Source organism: Ornithorhynchus anatinus, chromosome 2, assembly GCF_004115215.2.
Source record: "Ornithorhynchus anatinus isolate Pmale09 chromosome 2, mOrnAna1.pri.v4, whole genome shotgun sequence".
In the NCBI taxonomy this organism is placed as follows: domain Eukaryota; kingdom Metazoa; phylum Chordata; class Mammalia; order Monotremata; family Ornithorhynchidae; genus Ornithorhynchus; species Ornithorhynchus anatinus.
This window is the reverse complement of record NC_041729.1, coordinates 143,734,233-143,757,405: the sequence shown is the minus strand read 5'-3', so window position 1 is coordinate 143,757,405 and position 23,173 is coordinate 143,734,233. Positions and strand designations below refer to the sequence as shown.

At 44.8% G+C, this 23,173-nt stretch overlaps 1 protein-coding gene and 1 long non-coding RNA gene across 2 annotated transcripts in view; one reads left to right on the top strand and one right to left on the bottom strand.

Moving 5' to 3' along the window:
- TMTC1 (transmembrane O-mannosyltransferase targeting cadherins 1) overlaps positions 1-14,128 on the top strand; it is a 361,323-nt gene extending 347,195 nt beyond the window's left edge. Inside the window, exons 19-20 of the mRNA XM_029058287.2 lie at positions 187-264; positions 12,805-14,128. Of these exons, the coding sequence (XP_028914120.2) occupies positions 187-264; positions 12,805-12,945 (219 nt within the window). The 3' untranslated portion in view covers positions 12,946-14,128. The remainder of the gene's footprint in view (positions 1-186; positions 265-12,804) is intronic.
- A 5,812-nt stretch (positions 14,129-19,940) lies between these two features.
- LOC114805825 lies at positions 19,941-22,787 on the bottom strand. The gene is made up of 2 exons (XR_003753853.2): positions 22,720-22,787; positions 19,941-21,660 (listed from the first exon to the last, which is right to left on the bottom strand). It is a non-coding gene; the product is annotated as an uncharacterized LOC114805825 (long non-coding RNA).
- Positions 22,788-23,173: the final 386 nt, after the last annotated feature.

Below are 23,173 nucleotides of genomic sequence, written 5' to 3'. Positions count from 1 at the left end.
ACAGTGCTCTGCACATAGTAGGCGCTTAACAAATACCAACATTATAAACTGTCACCTCTTTATGGGCAGGAAACACGTCTGCTAACTCTGTATGGTACCCTCCTAGGCGCTTAGTACACAGTAAATGATCAGTAAATACCAGTGATTGATTGATGTCTCACCTAAAGCTGTTGCTTATTTATTTAGAGCTATAAAGTAGCGGTGGAACTGAATCCAGACCAAGCACAGGCCTGGATGAACATGGGAGGAATCAAACACATCAAGGTAGGAAGACCGATTGATTTTCAGATTGGCTCTACTCTTCTCTTCTGTCACCTCTCCTTCTGTTTCCTTCTCTTAAATAAACGTATTAAATATCATTTCCTTTTCCTTCAGTAAAATAGTGGTGTTTGTTAAGTGTTGAGAAGCAGCGGGCCGTATCGGATAGAGGCATCGACCTCCCTCTTTCTATCCTAGCTCATGTGCACGCCTTTTAAAGAAGAAACTCTTGCAGAGAACTCTGTCTGTGGATCATTAACTCGATCTCACCTCTCTCCTCAATCTGTCCCAGGGCCACTATGACTGCTTACAAAATTAAGCTCGTTTTCCTCCTTAATCATCAGGGTGGTGGCCGAGATGATGTAAATAAATATGATAGGTGCAAATAAGAACATTCCGTTTGCGAGCATTCAGCACAGGAAAGAAAATAAATAATAATGATGATGATTGTATTTGTTAAGGGCTTACTACGTGCCTGGCACTGTACTAAGCACTGGGGTGGTTACAAGCAAATTGAGTTGGCCACAGTTCCTGTCCCACATGTAGCCCCGAATTGTACATTCCAAGCGCTTAGTACAGCGTTCTGCCCATAGTTAGCGTTCAGTAAATACTATTGAATGAATGAAAGAATGTAGCTCACAGTCTCAATCCCCATTTTACAGATGAGATAAGTGAGGTACAGAGAAGTTAAGTGACTTGCCCAAGGTCATAGAGCAGACAAGTGGTGGGGTAGGACTAGAACCCATGACATTCTGACTCCCAGGACGTGCCCTTTCCACTAAACCATTCCCTTCCTAGATTCTCCTTCCTTGTGGATGTCCTTCATCATCCGGAGGTGAAACAGCTTCTCTGAATCACTAATAATAATAATAATGATGTTGGTATTTGTTAAGCGCTTACTATGTGCAGAGCACTGTTCTAAGCACTAGAAAAGATCACTAGTAAATAATAATAATATTTGTGGTTTTTGTTAAGTGCTTACTATGTGCCGGGCACTAGAAAAGGAACCATGAGGAACTGCATTGGGGGAAGTTCTGCGATGCTGTTCTGTATCTGTAATGTGCCTCATTTACCTCATCTTTTAGACAGTCAGTCAATCGTATTTATTGGGTGCTTACTGTGTGTAGACCACTGTACTAAGCGTTTGGCAGGGTACAGTATAACCATATAACAGACATATTCTGTGCCCGCAACAAGCTTACAGTCTAGAGGGGGAGACAGACATAATATAAATAAAATTGCAGGTATGGACATAAATTCTGGGGAGGAGGATAAGAGGAGGGTGAATAAAGGGAGCAAATCAGGGCGATGCAAAGGAAGTGAGAGAAGAGGAAAGAAGGGCTTAGTCAGGGAAGTCTCCTTGGAGGAGATGGGCCTTTTTTGAAGGCTTTGAAGTGGAAGAGAGCAGTCGTCTGAAAGATATGAAGATGGTGGGCATTCCAGGCCAGAGGCAGGACGTGGGCGAGAGGCCGACGGCGAGATAGATGAGATGGAAGTACAGTGAGAAGGTTAGCGACACCAGAGGAGCGGAGGGTGCGGGCTGGGTTGTAGTAGCAGAGCAGCGAGGTGAGGTAGGCGGGGGCAAGGCGACTGCTTTAAATCCGATGAGGAAATGGGGATTAAGATTGTGAACCCTATGTCGGACAGGGACTGCGTCCAACCTGATTAGCTTGGATCTACCCAGCGCTTAACACAGTGCCCGGCACGTAGTGAGCACTTAACAGATATCATCAGAAAGAAAAAAAAAGGGTGATAGAGCCAGACTTGTTGAAGCAGGACGCACCACGGTGCTTGGGGATTTGACAAAGGACCTGAGGAGTGGAAGACAACTTTGCTGCTTCTAATAATAATAATGGTGATGATGATGGTATTTGTTAAGCGCTTACTATGTTCCGTTCACTCTTCTAGGCACTGGGATAGATACAAGGTTATCAGGTTGTCCCATGTGAGGCTCACAGTCTTCATCCCCATTTTCCAGATGAAGTAACTGAGGCCCAGAGAAGTGAAGTGATTTGCCCAAAGTCACACAGCTGACAAGTGGAGGAGCCGGGATTAGAACCCACGTCCTCTGAATCCCAAGCCCGGGCTTTTTCCACTAAGTCATGCTGCTTCTCAAGTTCCACTAAGCCACGCTGCTTATCTCCAGGGCAACTCTCTCAGCCCAATGTCTTGCCAGTGCACATATCTATGGATTATATTATAAATTACTCACATTAATGCCTGTCTCCCCCTCTACACTGTAACCTTGTTGTGGGCAGGGAAAGTGTCTACCAACTCCGTTGTACTGGACTCTCCCAAGCACTTAGTATGGTGCTCTGTGCACATTAAGTGTAGAGCCTGGGCCTAGGAGTCATCAGTGCTTGGCACATAGTAAACGCTTAACAAATACCATCATTAACAAGAAGCCGGGCTTGGGAATCAGGGGTCAGGGATTCTAATCCCAGCTCCGCCACTTGTCAGCTGTGTGATTTAGGACAAGTCATTTCACTTCTCTGGGCCTCAGTGACCTCCGCTGGAAAATGGGGATTAAGACTGTGAATCCCATGTGGGACAGGATTTGTGTCCAACCCAATTATCTCTCATCTACCCCAGAGCTTAGGAAAGTGCCTGGCACATAGTAAAGTCTTAACAAATACCATTATTATTAGAAAATCATGGTTTCTAATCCCAGCTCCATCATTTGTCTGCTGTGTGACCTTGGGTAAGTCACTTCAATTCTCTGGGCCTTAGTTGCCTCATCTATCTGTACAATGAGGATTGAGACTGTGAGCCCCCTGTGGGACAGGGACTGTGTCCAACCTTTGCTTGTTTGTACCCCAGTGCTTAGTACAGTGCCTGGCACATAGTAAACACTTAACAAATACCATAATAATAATAATAATAATAATAATAAATATAGTTGTTGATGATTGATGATGGAAGGCAGTGTGGAGACGGCCCCTGCATGATTGACTAGTGATTAAATTTTTTTTTTAATGGTATGTGTTAAGTGCTTACTATGTGCCAGGCACTGTTCTAAGCACTGTGGTAGTTCCAAGATTACCAGGTTTGACACACTATAATATGCAAAGCTGTCAAAAATAGGTTGACGGGTAAGAGTTTCTGTTCTCAAACATCCTCTTCCTCCTTTTGATTCTTCTCTCTTGAGATTTGTAGAAGTCTCCTGGATCCTCTTTTCTGTTGCTAACTCCGGCTCTGTCTCCCTGGCCTCTCTCCATCGTGTCCAAGTGGAAATGCAGAAACTGTGAGCAGACCCCACTCAGTTTAAGATCTGACCTTTCTTCCCTTCTCTCTTTTCTCCCATTTTCTGTCTTCATCTTAACATCACGATATCTGCCAAAAACATTATTGAATTTTGAATGCGACGAAGGATCGGTTTTCTACGAAAGATTTTCACCCCATGTTTCCCCACTCCTCAAGAACTTCTAGTAGTTGCCCATCCACCTCCGTGTCAGACGAAAATTCCTTATGATCGGCTTTAAAGCACTCTATCCCCTTGCCTCTTCCTATCTTATTTTGTTCCTCTTATACTTCGCTCTTCTAATGCCAACCTACTCCCTGTACCTTGATCTCGTCTTTCTCGCTTCCGAGCCCTTGTCCAGATCCTGCCTCTGGCCTGGAACACCCTCCCTCTTCATATCCGACAGACGATTAGTCTCCCCACTTTCAAAACCTTATTAAAAGCTCATGTCCTCCAAGAGGCCTTCCCTGACTAAGGCCTCCTTTCCTCTTCTCCCACTTCCTTTTCTGACACCCTTAGGTTTGGATTTGGATGAAATCATGAAAATCATGAAACCATTTCATCCAAATCACACTTAGTAAAGCACTTAGTAAAGTGCTTGGCACATAGTAAGCGCTTAACAAATACCATAATTATGGATTATTATTATCATTATTAGAACAGTGCATGGTATATAGTAAGTGCTTATTAAGTACCATAATTATTTGTTATTATTATGTCTCATGCCCTTTTGGGACTCAGCAGATATTTAGATAGCGAAGAAGCAGCATAGTCTAATTGATAGAGCACGAGCCTGAGAGTCAGAAGGACCTGAGTTCAAATCCCAGCTCCATCACTTTTCTGCTGCATGACCTTGGACAATTCACTTCACTTCTCTGGGCCTCAGTTCCCTCATTTGTAAATTGGGGATTAAGACTGTGAGCCCCATGTGGCCCAATATGAGCCCTTTATTCACCCCTTCTCCAGCCTCACAACACAGAGGTACATTTCTGTAATTCATTTCTTTTAATGTCTATCTCCCCCTCTAGGCTGGAAGTTTGTTGTAATGGATCTACAACCTCTGTTATATTGTACTCTCCCGAGCATTTAGTACAATGCTCTGCACACAGAAAATGCTCAATACAATGAATTCACTGCAAGAAAGGAGAAATGAGAGAGAGAGAGAGAAATAGATGGAGAGATCCTTCCACCTTCTCTCTTGGTCAGTCAATCGATCACTGGTATTTATTGAATGCTTAGTATGTGCCGAGTGCTGTACTAAGCTCTTGAGAGAGTACTATATAACAGAGTTGGTAGACATGTTCCCTCCCCATCAAGAGCTTACAGTCTGGAAGGAGTTATTAGTAGAGTTGGACTAAGAAAACACAGAAATATAAATCATTTGGCTAAAATCATGGAAGAGAGAGGTTGTCTGAACCAATCCACCGCCAATTTTTGTTTTTGAAACAGAAAGCCAGAATTTCTGAACTGTAAACAGTCTGCATTGCTAAAAGTAAAAAAAAAAAGAAGTGAAACAATAAACATCAGACTAAAGCCTTAAAATATGAATTTGTGGTTGATTAAGTCATTAGAATATTTTTACATAGCCACTTGCTCACTCCATCATGAAGTCGTCCTTTAAATTGACAGTGCTAAGTGCTTAGTACAGCACTCTGATTAGTGTACTAAGCACTCAACGGATATCATTGATTGGTTATAAATGTATGCTAGGAATATATTACTCCTTGAATTTTATGTATGTGTATCTAAGGGAGATGATATAGATGATAGATAGGGTCGAGGTATGATTTCCTCTGTAATTTCACATAATAATGTTGGTATTTGTTAAGCGCTTACTATGTGCAGAGCACTGTTCTAAGCGCTAGGGTAGATTCAGGGTCATCAGGTCGTCCCACTTGAGGCTCACAGTTAATCCCCATTTTACAGATGAGGTAACAGAGGCACAGAGAAGTTAAGTGACTTGCCCAAAGTCACACAGCTGACAAGTGGCAGAGCTGGGATTAGAAGTCTGGGAGTCAGAGGACCTGATTTCTGATCCCCTTGCCTGCTGTGTGACCTTGGGCAGGTCACTTAACTTCTCCGGGCCACTGTTGCATCATCTGTAAACAGGGATTAAACTCCGAGCCCCATGTGGGACATGGACTATGTCTAACCTTGTATCAACCCCAGAATTTATCGCAGTTCCTGTCCCACGAGCCCATAACCTTGGCACTATCCTCGACTCCTCTCTCTCATTCAACCCGCGTATTCAATCTGTCACCGAATCCCATCGGTCCCACCTTTACAACGTTGCTAAAATCCGCCCTTTCCTCTCCATCCAATCTGCTCCCCCAGCAATCCAAAGCACAAATCCTGCATCGATTACTGCGTCAGCCTCCTTGCTGACCTCCCCGCCTCCCGTCTCTCCCCACTCCAGTCCGTACTTCACTCTGCTGCCCGGATCATTTGTCTTTAAAAATGTTCAGTCCTGCTTCCCCACTCCCCCAGAACCTCCAGTGATTGACCACCCACCTCCACATCAAATAGAAACTCCTCACCATTGGCTTTAAAGCACTTGATCCACTTGCCCCCTCCTACCTCACCTTGCTGCTCTCCTACTCCGACCCAGTCTGCAAACCTCGCTCCTCTAATGCCAACCTACTCACTGTCCCTCCATCTCATCTATCTCACCACCGACCCCTCGCCAGACTGTAAGCCCGTCAATGGGCGGGGATGGAGGCCTTCCCAGACTGAGCTCCCCTTTTCCCTCTGCTCCCTCTACCCCCCCTTCACCTCTCCTCGGCTAAACCCTCTTCTCCCCCTTTCCCTCTGCTCCTCCCCCTCTCCCGTCCCATCCCCTCAGCACTGTACCTGTCCGCTCAACTGTATATATCTTCATTACCCTATTTATTTTGTCAATGAGATGTACATCACCCTGATTCTATTTATTAACTATTGTTTTAATGAGATGTTCATCCCCTCGATTCTATTTATTGCTATCGTTCTCATCTGTCCGTCTCCCCCGATTAGACCGTAAGCCCGTCAAAGGGCAGGGACTGTCTCTATCTGTTACTGATTTGTCCATTCCAAGCTCTTAGAACTGTGCTCTGCACATAGTAAGTGCTCAATAAATACTACTGAATGAATGAATGTTGCCGAATTGTCCATTCCAAGGGCTTAATATAGTGCTCTGCACTTAGTAAGCACTCAATAAATACTATTGAATGAATGAATGAATGAATCCTGCCTCTGGCCTGGAACTCCCTCCATCCTCATATCGGTCAGACAATGACTCTCCCCATCTTCAAAGCCATATTGAAGGCCCATCTCCTCCAAAAGGCTTCCCTGACTGAGCTCTCCTTTCCTCTTCTCCCATTCCCTCCTGAGTTGCTCTTGTACCCTTTATTCACCTCTCCCTCAGCCCCAAAGCCCTTATATATTTATCAGTAATTTATTTATTTATGTTAATATCGACCTCTCTCTCTAGACTGTAGAGAAGCAGTGTGGCTTAGTGGAAAGAGCGCGAGCTTGGAAGCCAGAGAACGTGGGTTCTAATCCCGGCTCTGCCACTCGTCTGCTGTGTGACCTCGGGCAAGCCACTTCACTTCTCTGTGCCTCAGTTACCTCATCTGGAAAATGGGGCTTAAGACTGTGAGCCCCATGTGGAAAACCTTTTATCTACCCCAGCGCTTAGAATGGTGCTTGGCACATAGTTTAACAAATATTAATATTATTATTATTAAGCTCGCAGTGGGCAGGGAACCTGAATACCGACTCTGTTGTGTTGAACTCTCCCAAGCACTTGGTCCATTGCTCTGCCCACAAGTAAGCACCCAGTAAATACAAATGATTGATTGCTTGATTAGAACATAGTAAGAACCTAATAAATACTGAAAAAAATGCATCGTTCCTTGAATTTTATGTATGTATATGTGAGAGAGATGAGATAGATGATAGATTCATTCATTCATTCAATCATATTGAGCGCTTACTGTGGGCAAAACACTTTACTAAGTACATGGGAGAGCATGCTAAATACAGAGTGTGTGAAATATCTATAAGGAATTATCATGAATCTTAGTTTTCTTGATGTGTAATTTTCACCCTGGATCCAATTTGCCCCTTTGAGATTTGAGTATTGACTCCATTTTGAGTGTTATGGGAATTACATAATGATTATTGGGGGAAATTCTGCTAAACGGTGAATTTAGTGAACACTGAAACCCAGGTGTCTTTAAAGAGATGGCTTTTGCTATTAATAGAATAAGAGTTGGTTTCAGTTCTCCTCCTATGTTATGCTTAGTGCCAGAGATCTCTGCCCTTTCTAAATGGATATTGTGTTAAAAGAGATGTCTATAATAGTAAGAAGAAGGAGAATAATGGTATTTGTAAAGCACTGTTCTAAGCGCTGCGGTAGATAAAACATAAACAGGTTAGACATAGTCCCTGTCCCACATGGGACTCACATTCTCAATCCCCATTTTACAGACGAGGTAACTGAAGCACAGAGAAGTTAAATGACTTGCTGAAAGACACACAGCTGACAAGTGGTGGAGCCAGAATTAGAACCCACAACCTCCGGCTCCCAAGCTCATGCTCTTTCCACTAAGCCACGATGGATGGTATGTGTTAAGCACTTACTGTGGGTCAAGCACTGATCTAAGTACTAGGATAGATATGAGATAATCAGATTGGACACAGTCCCTGTCCCATGTGGGGCTTACAGTCTTAATCACCATTTTACAGATGAGGGAACTGAGGCACAGAGAAGTGCATTAATTTGCACTTATTAATTTGCATTAATGTGCCCAAGGTCACACAGCCGACATGTGGTGGAGTCAGGATTAGAACCCAGATCCTCCTGACTCCCAGACCTGTACTCTTTCCACTAGGCCACACTGTTATGAAAACTTGCCTAGTCTGCATGGGTTAGGAGTAGGGTCTTCGTTTTTCTTCTGCTTGATTCTGTTTGGGGGGCAAAACAAACTCCTAGCACCACATAAACACCTAACAGATAATAATAATGTTGGTATTTGTTAAGCGCTTACTATGGGCAGAGCACTGTTCTAAGCGCTGGGGTAGATACAGGGAAATGAGGTTGTCCCACGGAGGCTCACAGTTAATCCCCATTTTACAGATGAGGTAACTGAGGCCCAGAGAAGTGAAGTGAGTTGCCCCCAGTCACACAGCTGACAAGTGGCAGAGCTGGGATTCGAACCCATGACCTCCGACCCCCAAGCCTGGGCTCTTTCCACTGAGCCACGCTGCTTCTCTTCTCTTCTCTCTCTCTCTCTCTCTCTCTCTCTCTCTCTCTAGCGGATTCAGGATCCACCACTTTGCTGTGTGACCTTGGGCAAGTCACTTCACTTCTCTGGGCCTCAGTTCCCTCATCTGTACAATGGGGATTAAAAGTGTGAGCCCCATGTGAGACAACCTGATTACCTTGTGTCTCCTCTCCTGCTTAGAATGGTGCTTGACACATAGTAAGCACTTAACAAATACCACACTTATTATTATTCAAGGAAATTGAGTTGGACACAGTCCCTGTCCCAAATGGGGCTCATAGTTTTAATCCCCATTTTCCAGATGAGGTAACTGAGGCCCAGAGAAGTGAAGCGACTCACCCAAGGTCACACAGTTAACAAGTGGTAGAGCCGGGAAGAGCTTAAACTTATAAAAAATGGTGCTTTATGATGAATAGGATGTGAAAAATATTTTTTAGATTAAGTATTTTTACATATATATAAAATCTAAATCCAATATTTTATATTGGTGCATGTTTACGTTGCTCTTGGCACAGGAAGCTATCGTGGTTTTTACAAGTGTTTCTATTGTTTGGGTTAAGCTTTTGAATTTCGGGAGCAAATTAATGCAGTTTACAGTATTTCCCATGGGAAATTATACTTCAGTTAGTGCTCTTTAACTTATCATTCTTTGTTCATCGAACCAATTAAAAACGCTAACCGGGTTATAATCGTAGTGGATAGTTCAGATTCCAAGCACCATTGGCCACGGCGAGCTTTATTGGATGCTACTGGTGGAAGTCCAACCCGATCAATCAGTCCTATGGTGTAGTGGCTAGAGCCCGGCCCTGGGAGTCAGAAGCTCATGGATTTGAATCCCGGCCCTGCCACTCATCTGCTGTGTGACCCTGGGCAAGTCACTTCACTTCTCTGGGCCTCAGATACCTCATCTGGAAAATGGGGGTTGAGACCCTGAGTCCCACATTGGATATAATAATGTTGGTATTCGTTAAGTGCTTACTATGTGCCGAGCACTGTTCTAAGCGCTGGGGTAGACACAGGGGAATCAGGATCTAAGCGCTGGGGTAGACACAGGGGAATCAGGATGTCCCACGTGGGGCTCACAGTCTTCCCCATTTTACAGATGAGGTAACTGAGGCACAGAGAAGTTAAGTGACTTGCCTACAGTCACACAGCTGACAAGTGGCAGAGCTGGGATTCGAACTCATGACCTCTGACTCCAAAGCCTGTGCTCTTTCCACTGAGCCACGCTGCTTCTCTTGGATATGGATTGTATCCAACCTGATTTGCTTGTCTCCACCCCTGCGCTAAGTATAGCGCCTGACACATAGGAAGCGCTTAACAAATACCATTATTATTACTATTACTCTCCCAAGTGCTTAGTACAGTGCTCTTCACATGGTAAGTGCTCAATAAATGCCCCTGATTTCAGAAGGAGCGTGGCTTAGTGGAAAGAGCCCCGGCTTGGGAGTCAGTGGTCGTGGGTTCTGATTCTGGCTCCACCACTTGTCAGCTGTGGGACTTGGGGCAAGTCACTTAACTTCTCTATGCCTCAGTTACCTCACCTGTAAAATGTGAATTAAGACTGTGAACCCCACCTGGCACAACCTGATAACCTTGTCTCTCCCCCAGTGCTTAGAACAGTGCTTGGCACATAGTAAGTGCTTAACAAATACCATCACTATTATGATGATGATGATGATAATTTACTGAGCCAAGAGGGTAGGAGTTTCAAGAAGTCCTAAACGTGGATCTGTGCTTTCTTCGGGTATCAATAATAATGTTGGTATTTGTTAAGCGCTTACTATGTGCAGAGCACTGTTCTAAGCACTGGGGGAGAGACAGGGTAATCAGGTTGTCCCACGTGAGGCTCACAGTCTTAATCCCCATTTTACAGATGAGGGAACTGAGGCCCAGAGAAGTGAAGTGACTTGCCCACAGTCACGCAGCTGGCAAACGGCAGAGCCGGGATTCAATTCGGAACCCATTCCAGTGGGAGTTCAATAAATACCTCTGCCTGACTCATTGGCTCAACTTGGTCTTGTTCATCAGAATGATGATGATGATGGCATATGTTAAGCCCTTACTATGTGCAAAACCCTGTTCTAAGCACTGGGGGAGATACAAGGTTATCAAGTTGTCCCACGTGGGGCTCCCAGTCTTCATCCCCATTTTACAGACGAGGTAACTGAGACACAGAGCAGTGAAGTGACTTGCCCAAAGTCACACAGCTGAAAAGTGGCAGAGCCGGGATTAGAACCCACGACCTCTGAGGCCAAAGCCCAGGCTCTTTCCACTAAGCCACGCTGCTTCTCCAGAAACAAAGCTTTCTGACTGCCGTGATTCCCTTTGAGCAGGGGACTTGGGGTCCTTAGCTTTTTCACTTGGCAAATAGGAGTGATAGCTGTTAGGCACCGTACTAAGCACTCGGGGCTGTGGTAGCATGACATTTTATTCCCTTCCTTCTAGGGAAATCTAGGGCTTTCACAGGTAGTAAGGCCACAAGAGGATAATCAAATCTGTGAAGGCAGGGATCATGTCTACCGACTTAATGTATTCATTCATTCAATAGTTTTTATTGAGCGCTTACTGTGTGCAGAGCACTGTACTAAGCGCTTGGAATGTACAAATCGGTAACACTTGTCAGCTGCGTGACTGTGGGCAAGTCACTTAACTTCTCTGTGCCTCAGTTACCTCATCTGGAAAATGGGGATTAACTCTGAGCCTCACGTGGGACAACCTGATTACCCTGTATCTACCCCAGCGCTTTGAACAGTGCTCTGCACATAGTAAGCGCTTAACAGATACCAACATATATATAACAGATAGAGACAGTCCCTGCCCTTTGACGGGCTTACAGTCTAATCGGAGGAGACGGACAGACAAGAACAGTGGCAATAAATAGAATCGAGGGGAAGAACATCTCATTAAAACAATGACAACTAAATAGAATCAAGGTGATGTACATCTCATTAACAAAATAGATAGGGTAATGAAGATATATACGGTTGAGCAGACGGGTACAGTGCTGAGGGGGTGGGATGGGAGAGGGGGAGGAGCAGAGGGAAAGCGGGGAGAAGAGGGTTTGTATTGTACTTTCCAAAGCACTTAGCACAGTGCTTAATACAGGAGGGGTGAATCTTCATAACAAATATGTTCCTCCCTCTGTTTGTCAACGATAATTAAGCTACCCGGGGACCTCCCACTTTATGTTAGCAAAATAAAAAATCTGTTCTGCTATGTAACATGCCTGTCTACTTGTTTGGTTTTGTTGTCTGTCTCCCGCTTCTAGACTGTGAGCCCGTCGTTGGGTAGGGATTGTTTCTATCTGTTGCCGAATTGTACTTTCCAAGCGCTTAGTACAGTGTTCTGCACACAGTAAGCGCTCAGTAAATACAATTGAATGAATGAATGTAGCTCGGCAGTTAGGAAGCAGTGCGGCTTAGTGGATAGGGCACAGGCCTGGGAGGAGATGGACCTGGGTTCTAATCCCAGCTCCGCCACTTGTCTGCTGTGTGACCTTGGGCAAGTCACTTCACTTCCCTGGGCCTCAGTTACCTCATCTGTAAAGTGGGGATTGAGAGTGTGAACCCCATGTGGTACGAGGAGGGTGTCCAACCCGATTTGCTTGTATCCACCCTAGTGCTTAATAGAGTGCTTGGCACATAGTAAGCACTTGACAAATGCCACTGTTATTATTATTATCATTTTCTTCTCTAGACTGAGGCTTAAAACCACTAGACTCTTCAAGAGTCTTCTTTGGATGTGGACACTTATGTACATATCTGTAATATATTTATTTGAATTGATGTCTTTCTCCTCTCCTGTAGACTGTAAGCTCGTGGTGGGCCGTTTATCGTGGTTTTGTACTCTCCCAAGTGTTTAGTACAGTGCCCTGCACAGACTAGGCCCTCAATAAATACAACCACATGAATGAATGAATGATTACCAAGCAGGTAACAAAGCCGAAGTCAAATTCCCTCAGCCCTCAGTTCTTTGTGGAAAATATTTGAAATGGAAGACTGTACGTGACCCCTGTTCTCTTTTATCTTTCCCCCACAGGGTGACTATATCTCTGCACGGGGTTATTATGAGAAAGCCTTACAGCTAGTCCCCAAAAGCAAGTTGCTTAAGGAGAATCTGGCCAAGTTGGATCGCTTAGAGAGACGATTACAGGAAGTGCCAGAGAAAGATCGGACCTAGTGGAACTCGGGCGGATGCTCCCGGGACGACGCCGGCGGCCCCGAGGAAGGGAGAGGGATGGGAGGCTGAGGGGACGGCGTTCTGGCTTCATCATCGGGGAGGCCCATGTTGGACTTGGGTTGGAAACCCCATCGCTCGGAGACCTGCGACGTTTCCCTTGAACGGATGGGATGTACGAGGAGGCAAGGAGGTGGAAGGTACCTCGGTGTTGACTGAATTTCCTGGGGTTACTCCTTGGTGTGACTCCAAACACTGTTTCAGATGGGAGATTGAATTCCGTTTTTTTTTTTTAATTTTTGCTCCCCGAAATGGCCAGGGCTTGGAGCGCTATAGGCAGCCGGGCACCCGACTATGGTGGGGTATCAGGGAAGGAGCGAGGTGTGGAGAAGACACAGGACAAGTTCACAGGCCTCAACAGACCAACCTGTCAGTGACCGATGAGGAAAAAGATTCATTCTTCCATCTTTTACCCAATCCTTCGCACGCTGACTGCTGCCAAACCAGAATCTTGGAGGCGGGGAAGAGAGGTATTAAAGAAAAAAGGATGGATGAACCATGTTTCTTTGCAAAGCCTTACTGGGCTACAGAAGCCCCCTAGTCTTGATTTTCTTGATTTTCCCTTGTCCCTCTGTGTCTCGAAAGGAGAGCAGCCAGAATTAATTTGAACTTCACCATCTCTGAAAAAGTCGGAGCTTGGAGCAGACAGTACTCAAAAGGAAAATGCCTTCGAATGTTTTAGCCTCATTAAAGGATAATCATTTTCGTAACAGCTCTGTTCTGTGATTTCCATAATATTACTCAAAAACTTTAATTTATCCATAAAGTTATTTTTATGTAAAAAATATAATCATGCCATAGAAATATTTAGCCTCCGCAACTGATGAAAATGACCTGCTTCGTTCGCTTCATGTCAATCGTTTTAGGACTTTTTATTTTTTTGAAAAGCTATTAAAGATTCAGAGTATTTTTCAGGTAAAGCACAGAGATATTCGAGAAACTTTAGCTGGACAGACAGAGCCCAACTCACCTCTCATCCAAAGTTTAATGAGAGTTTTGTATCTAGGACAGGATGTGAATTAGACCCGAGGCCTTGAATGTTTTTTGAAATATATTTTTGATCGAGGGCCTTTAATTGAATATTTTATCCAAGTGGACCTAGGAAATACAATCTCAATTGGTAACTGAAAAAAAAATGCATATTTTTTTTAAAACATGAGAGGAGTCAAGTTCAACTGACAACTTGGGCTTTTATTTTGGGGTGTTATTTATTCTGTAATTTATAATAAAAAGCTTAATATATGAGTATATGTATATATATATATATATATATAGGTTTCTTTGTTCATAGGAGTTTTCTCTCATTCAGAACTGGCAAAGGAAGAGAGAAAATATGATTCAAAAGTGAGAAACCACAAAGTTCTGGATGAATCTGCCTATCCTTCTTAGACTGTGAACTCCATGTGGGACAGGGACTGTGTTCAATGTGATTATCTTGGATCCAGAGCTTAGTACAGTGGTTGGCACATAGTAAACACTTAAGAAATATTATAAAAAAGAGAAGCAGTGTGGCCTAGAGGCTAGAGCGTGGGCCTCGGAGTTGGAAGGACCTGAGTTGCAATTCTGCTTCCGCCACTTGTCCACTGTGTGACCTGGGGCAAGTCACTCCACTTCTCTGGGCCTCAGTTCCTCATCTGCAAAATGAGCCCCATCTGGGACATGGACTGTGTCCAACTTGATTTCTTTGTGTCTACCCTAGTGCTTAGTACAGTGTCTGGCAACATAATAAGGTGGCATATTCCTGGAAGTCAGAAGGTCATGGGTTCTAATCTCAGCTCTGCCACTAGTCTGCACTGTGACCTCGGGCAAGTCTCTTGACTTTTCTGGGCCTCAATTACCTCATCCATAAAATGGGGATTGAGACTGTGAGCCCCATGTGGGACAGGGACTATGTCCGACCCGATTTGCTCGTCTTCACCCCAGCGCTTAGTACAGTGCCTGGGACACAGTAAGCGCTTAACAAATACCACAATTATTATTATTAGCAAGTACCATAAAAAAAGAGTCCCCAAAGGCTACAACAAATAGTCTGTGCTGTGGTTTTAAGTCATTTAGACATTAAACAAAGTTATCCACCATCACTGTGTAAGGTTACATTCTTTCACAGTCGTATTATTGAGTGCTTTACTGTGTACAATTTGGCAACAAATAGAGACAATCCCTACCCAACAACGGGCTCACAGTCTAGAAGAGGGGAGACAGACAACAAAACAAAACAGACAGACATCAATATAAATAAATAGAATTATAGATACATACACATCCTTAATAAATGGAACAATAAATATGTACAAATATACACAAGCGCCATGGGGCGGGGAAGAGGGTAGAGCAGAGGGAGGGAGTCGGGGCGATGGGGAGGGGAGGAGGAGCAGAGGCAAAGGGGCGCACGGTCTGGGAAGGCCTCCTGGAGGAGGTGAGCTTTCAGTAAGAGAGCTTGAGTTGTAGTTACACGAAGCGGGGACGAGGAGGGCTCTTCCCGGCTAGAGATTTGGCCCCTGTTACATCACATTCAACCAGTAACCACCATCGCGTTCTAGAAAAAGAATCGAATCACAGCAACACAGCATGAGGGGTTGATCATTTCAAAGAGCCCGGGCTTGGGAGTCAGAGGTCATGGGTTCTAATTCCGCTCCGTCGCTTGTCAGCCAGGTGACTTTGGGCAAGTCACTTAACTTCTCTGTACCTCAGTTACTTCATCTGGAAAAATGGGATTAAAACTGTGAGCCCTACATGGGACAACCTCATTACCTTGTATCCATCCCAGCGCTTAGAACAGTGCTTGGCACATAGTAAGTGCTTAACAAATACCAACGTTATTATGATCATTTCAATAGTAATACAGATCTATGAGAAGCAGCGTGGCTTAGTGGAAAGTGGGAGTCAGAAGGACCTGGGTTCTAATCCTGGCTCCACCACGTCTGCTGTGTGACCTTGGACAAGTCACTTCACTTCTCTGGGCCTCAGTTACCTCATCTGTAAAATGGGGATTAAGACGGTGAGCTCCATGTGGAACAATCTGATTACCCCAGCGTTTAGAACAGTGCTTGGCACATAGTAAGCACTTAACAAATACCATCATTATTATTATTATCATTATTGGATATCAATATCATTATTGGAGAAGCAGCGTGGCTCAGGAGAAGCAGCGTGGCTCAGTGGAAAGAGCACGGGCTTTGGAGTCAGGGCTCATGAGTTCGAATCCCAACTCTGCCACTTGTCGGCTGTGTGACTGTGGGCGAGTCACTTAACTTCTCTGTGCCTCAGTTCCCTCATCTGTAAAATGGGGATGAAAACTGTGAGCCCACGTGGGACAACCTGATTCCCCTATGTCTACCCCAGTGCTTAGAACAGTGCTCGGCACATAGTAAGCGCTTAACAAATACCAACATTATTATTATTATTATTATTATTATTATCTCTATGGGTGAGGACAGACCCAATTTGTTGCTCTATAAGCAAGCTCCACCTCCACCTCACCACCATAAAAGATGAAAAGAGCAGTCGATTCATTCATTCAGTCGTATTTATCGAGCGCTTACTTCGCGCAGAGCACTGTACTAAGCACTGGAGAGGGTCCAATACAACAATAAACAGGCACATTTCTTGCCCACAAAGAACTTATGATGTAGTTTAGGATAGGTGGGGGTGTTTCCTGTCTGGTGGTAATGGAAGAAGAGCATATCAACTAAGTGCCTCATCTCCAATGTTTTTCCGATAGCTCTGCTCGCCCCCTTTGGAGAAGAGCAGTGGTCTTCTGCTTATTTAGTTGATAACGGTTACTTGTGTCTTCTTGCTTAATCTCATCACGGATGGGAGGCCTGGGCTGAGAGGCTTATACAGAAGCAGAGTGGCTCAGTGGAAAGGGCACGCATGGGTTTGGGAATCAGAGGTCATGGGTTCGAATTCTGGATCAGCCACTTGTCAGCTGTGTGACTTTGGGCAACTCACTTAACTTCTCTGTGCCTCAGTTACCCCATCTCTAAAATGGGGATTAAGACTGCAAGCCCCATGTGAGACAACCTGATCAACTTGTATCCTCCCCAGTGCTTAGAACAGTGCTTTGCACATAGTAAGCGCTTAACAAATACCATCATTATTATTATACAAAGTCAAATTACCCCTGCATAAAACAAAATGAAGTTATAGCTAACGTAAAAAGACTTGTTTTACCCCAAAAAGTGGATTCCGAAAGCTAAGATGGAGTCGCCCGATGTTGGGTCAGTCTCCAACCTACCAAATACCTTCAATCAATGAATCGATCAATCGGTCACATTTATGGAGCGCTTACTATGTGCAGAGAGCACTGTGCTTGGGAGAGTACGATACAACAGAATCAGCAGACACATTTCCTGCTTACAACGGGCTTACAGCTTAGAAGGGGAGACAGACGTTAATATGAGTAAATTCATTTACTCCTAAATGAATAAAGTCATTTCCTGGGATGAGTTGAGCCCAGCGGGAACCTCCCAAGAAATGTTTGGGCACATTTCACAAGGAGAAGATCAAGAGACAGAGATAAAGTCATCAGAATCGTCATCATCCCCATAGTAACCCCTCTAGACTGTCAGCTAGTCGTGGGCGGTGAATATGTCTGTTCCTTGTTCCTTTGTCCTCTCCCAAGCGCTTACTACAGTGCTCTTCACACAGTAAGCGCTCGATAAATACGATTGAATGAGTGAATGAATGAACCCCCATGCTCAAGGACCACAGATGGAAGGCCTGCAGGCTCTAGTAGGGTGTGCTAGCGGTGGGGAGAGTATTTATTAAGCGCTTACTATGTGCAGAGCAATGTGCTAAGGATCTGGGAAAGAGTGCACAGGGGGGAATTAGGCACCGACCCTGTCTCTGGAGGGGCTTGTGGAGCCTTTCGGTCAGTCCCTCAGTCGTATTTATTGAGCTCTTACTGTGGGCAGAGCACTGTATTAAACGCTTGGGAGAGAACTGATAGCAATATAAGAGCCATTCCCTGCCCACAACGAGCTTACAGTCTAGAGGAGGAGACCGGCATTAGTATAAATAAATGAAATAATAATATAATAACTTTACTGTCTTCACTACATGTACTAATAATGATAATGATGAGGTCTGTTAAATGCTTACTATGTGTCAAGCACTGTTCTAAGCACTGCAGTAGATACAAGCTAATCAGGTTGAACATAGTCTCTGTCCCACACGAGGCTCGCAATCTAAACCCCATTTTACAGATGATGTAACTGAGGCCAAGAGAAGTGAATTGATCTTCCCGAGGTCACCCAGCAGACCAGTGACAGAGTCGGGATTAGAACCCAGGTCCTTCTGACTCCCGGGTCCGTGCTCTATCCACTAGGCCACGCAGCTACTAATGTCCATTCGATCATATTTACCGAACACTTACTGTGTGCAGAGCACTTTACTGAGCCTTGTCTTATGCCATCAGGTCGTCTCCGACCCATAGCGACACCATGGACACATCTCTCCCGGAACGCCCCCCTCTCCATCTGCAATCGTTCCGGTAGCGGATACGTAGAGTTTTCTTGGTCAAAATCCAGAAGTGGTTGACCACATCGCCTCCTTCCACGCAGTCAACTCGAGTCTCTGTCCTCGACTCTCATGTCACCGTTGCGCAGCACAGGGGAGTTTTGACTCGTAGCAGACGGCCTGCCGCTCGCTAGCCACCGCCCAAGCTAGGAATGGATCGGACAGGCCTCTGCTCGACTCTCCCTCCCGTAGCCGAGACTGGTAGAGGACTGGAAACTCTTCAGGTGCCACCGTGGGAGGGAGGCACCTAGTTAGCACTTAACAAATGCCATTATTATTATTTAAACTGGTGTGGGCGATGTCCTGTTAGAGAAGTCAGTGCATTAAAACCTCTGTCTGAACAGACCATGGAAGCATTAAGGATTTCAGGGTAAATGTTTGAGTATCAGTAATAATAATAGTCATAGCAATGATAGTCAGTAGTTATTATTTACTCCATATGCTATTATTGTTATTATCATTTGCCAAACATTTGCAAGCAAATCGCTTTGGTGCAGTCAGATTCGTAATGCTCATTTCCTGGGCTGTGGACTCTCCAAAAAGTCTTATATTCGGAGATTGAGTTACTTGTCAGAGAGCTCTGATACCCGTCTCACAAATTACGTTGTTTGTAACTCTATGAAAATTAGGTTTTATAGACTGCGAAAAAGTGGCACGTGAATGCCACCTCTTCCCTTCTGTTGGGTGCACACGTTTTTGGGAAGTTTTCAGCTATTAGCACTCCAAAAGTAGCACTTTTGGCCAACTGCTATGTAGCTGCTTTGGAATTGGAAGTGGTATGCATAGAAAAATATCCTTTCCCATCTTCGCGCCTTATTAGAAATACCAATCAATCGTATTCATTTATTCAATCATAGTTATTGGGTGCTTACTGTATGCAAAGCATCGTACCAAGTTGAGCGCTTACTCTGTGCAGAGCACCGTACTAAACACTTGTCTTATGCTGTCAAGCCGACCCGTAGCGACGCCACAGACACGTCTCTCCCAGAAGGCCCCACCTCCACCTGCAGTCGTTCCGGTAGTGGATCCGGAGAGTTTTCTTGATCTAAATCTGGAAGTGATTCACCACTGCCTCCTTCCGCGCAGTCAACTCGAGTCTCCGCCCTCGACTCTCTCCCGGGCCGCCGCTGCCCAGCACGGGGGTGTTTTGGCTTGTAGCAGATGACCCGCCCCTCGCTAGCCGCTGCCCAAGCTAGAAATGGAACGGACAGGCCTCTGCTCGACTCTCCCTCTCGAAGCCGAGACCGGTAGAGGACTGGAAACTCTCCAGGTGCCAACCCGAGAGGGGACGAAGCACTTGGGAGAGTACATTTCGATAGAGTTGAAAGATGAAATCCCTCCCCAAAAGGAGCTTTCATATGCCCCCAAGCAGGTATGCTTGAAAATGCAAGTGGAGACGTTTGTTTTGCAAGTTTACATTTTTCCTGGTTGCTCAATCGCTTTTATTTAGTATTGATCTTCCAAACTCCTCCCACGCACGGGAAGGATTTGTTTTGAGAAATTGATATCATTCATATCCTGATTTCACATGATTATACGTGAGATCCATCCATGAACTCAATCTGTAGCTTTCAAATTGATGGAATATTGTTGGATATCACTAAGTACTGCTGGATTTGAATAGCAGCTTGAAGATCGCTAAAATCGGATTGAACATTTTGTCCTAGAATCCTACTTCTGTATCGTTTCATTGTCCATATTATTATTATTATTATTAATCGTATTTATCGATCGCTTACTGTGTGCGAATCACTGTACTAAGCGCTTGTACGACTTCAGTGGTCGTGTCTACCAACTCTAATGCATTACACTCTTTCAAGTGCTTCATACAGTGTTCTACCCACAGTAAAGGTTCAATAAATATCACGGATTGGCTTAGGGCTGTGTAAGCATAACTCCAGTTATTTGAGACGTAGCCAAGCTAATGAATTTTTGACTTTTCAAACACCCCTTCAGGGAGACTTAAATGGAACCCTGTGCTCTTCACATACCAATAGCAGCGATATTCACATTTTATCAATCGACCCCTAGAAAATGTTGCTTTTTGGCTACAAGTGGCCTTGTTTAAAAGAGCAACCTCAAGAGGCATCAAAGCCAGTAATATGAATAACTATGCATCACTTTTTGAATTTGTAGTCTTTATCATGCCTTTAAAAGTTACATCTTATTCACACCTGTCGAACACAATCCATACAAAAATAGCGCATTCCAACGTGGCTGCTAACTCTGTTTTATCGTACTCTCCCAAGCGTTTAGTACAGTGCTCTGCATGTAGTAAGCGCTCAATAAATGTCATTGATTGATTCCAGATAGTTCTGACGGCACTGGAGTTATTATATCTACGAGCCCAAATAGAAAGTGTCACACACGTTGGATGTGTCAAAGGGCAGCTTGCTTGTATACCGCCTACAAACCAGGCCCGTTGCAAATCTGGCCGAAAGGTTCGTGGCACTGAGAAGACAAAATCAGTGTCATAAATGTGACGGATTGTTTTAATATTGCACAAGGTGAGTGCCGCTAAAATCATAAGTCAGATTTTACACTCGCGGAAAAACGTGGTGAACCTAACGAGGCTGTTTTCCAAGCATGTGCTTCAAAACTTTTCTTCCTGTGTGTTCAGTGATTTCCTGAGATTAAAATGACATCTATGGAAGTTACAGACTGCCTTTCTCTTAGATCAAAGTTGGCCTCAAGTGAGTTGACTCAGCTATTTTATTTTGTCATTGAGGAATACTTGCTTTGGATTTTGTTTGTTCGTAGCATTCTTGTTTCCCAGCCTCTGTTTTTCAGATGTTTTTACTGGGCTTTCTTTATTTACACCTGGAATACCAATTAGGAATACTTCATTTTGAATGCTTATGCTGCTTCTATGTTTATTACCCAATTCACAAATCATTATAAACTCTGCTTTTTCACTGTCTGTTATGAATACTTTTGGCTAAAGAAGTCTTTCCAAAGCAAAATCGGTGTAAATGTCTATTTTACATAAAAATTATCATTCAAATAATTCCTCTGGTCTGATTTTTCATGTCACAAGATGCACAACATAGAATCCTCTCTATGGATAGAATCTCTCCTTCCACCAACCAGCCCTAGCTCTCTGTCAGAGCCTCCCAGCCTCTTCTTCTTCCACAGGTCCTGCGGAATAGATATAGGGAGGAGGAAAGAAACAGCGAGAATGTTAAAACAGACACTAATAATAACTGTGGTATTTATTAAGTGCTTACTAGGGGCCAGGTACTGTACTAAACGCTGATCAAATCGGGTTGGACACGGTCCCTGTCCCACATCAGTCTCATGGTCCCCATTTTACAGATGAGGTAACCGAGATCCAGGGAGGTGAAGCAACTTGCCCAAGGTCATGCAGTAGACAAGTGGTGGAGCCGGGATTAGAACCCATGACCTTCCGCCTGCCAAGTCCATGATTCTATCTGCTAGGCCACGCTGCTGCTTCAGTCATTCAATCGTATTTATTAAGCGCTTACTGTGTGCAGAACACTGTACTGAGCGCTTGGGGAAGTACAATACAACAATAAACAGTGACATTCCCTACCTACAACGAGTTCACAGTCTGGGGGGCAAGACAGCTATCAATAAACAGAAATAAAATGACAGATATGTACATAAGTGCTGTGGGGCTGGGGAGCGGGGGAGAGCAAAGGGAGCTAGTCAGGCGATGTAAAAGGGAGTGGGAGATGAGGAAAAGTAGAGCTTAGTCTGAGAAGGCCTCTTGGAGGAGATGGGCCCTCAGTAGGTCTTTGAAGGGAGGGGAGAGTGATTGTGGGATTTGAGGAGGGAGGGCATTCCAGGCCAGGGGCAGGATGTGGGTCTGGGGTCGACGGCATCGTCAGCCATGGCATTTCCTTTCATCATTTCTTCCACCATTCTAGTTTCCCTTCCTCACCCAAGAAGCTTTTTCTCCTGCAGTTACAAGGCAAGGAAAAATTAAAATGCATCTCGAATGACCTTGAAACCTTACTCAGAGACAAGCGGAGTACAGGTTCGTGAAGCTAAAGAGGAATCGTATTATTGGTGCAGTTCAGCGAAACCGAGATATAGTTAAATCACGGCATGGTGACGCCCGGCGACTCCCTGACCAGCCGGTTTCCCACCTAAACCCCTCTTCGAGGTTCTCGGGTCTGCCCAGCCCTATTCCCTCATAGTGCCGACCCTCTGCCCAGTGCCTTCTGATCCTACCTTTTTTGTCTCAGCCTCCTTGCTGACCTCCTTGCCTCTTGTCTCTCTCCACTCCAGTCCATACTTCATTCTGTTTCCCGGATCATTTTTCTACAAAAGCGTTCAGGCCATGTTTCCCGACTCCTCAAGAAACTCCAATCACTGCCTATCCACCTCTGCATCAGACAAAAACTCCTTACCATTCGTTTTAAAGCACTCAATCACTCCTACCTCACCTCCCTTCTCTCCCTCTCCATCCCAGCCCGGACACTTCTCTCCTCTGATGCCAACCTTCTCACTGGGCGTCCGTCTCGTCTATTTCGTCGCCAACTCCGGGCCCATGACCTCTAGCCAGGAAAGCCCTCCCTCCACAAATCTGACCGACAAGGACTCGTTCCTCGCTTCAAAGCCTTAATGAAGGCCCATCACCGCTAAAAGGCCTTCCCTGACTAAGCCCTCCTTTCCTCTCCTCCCA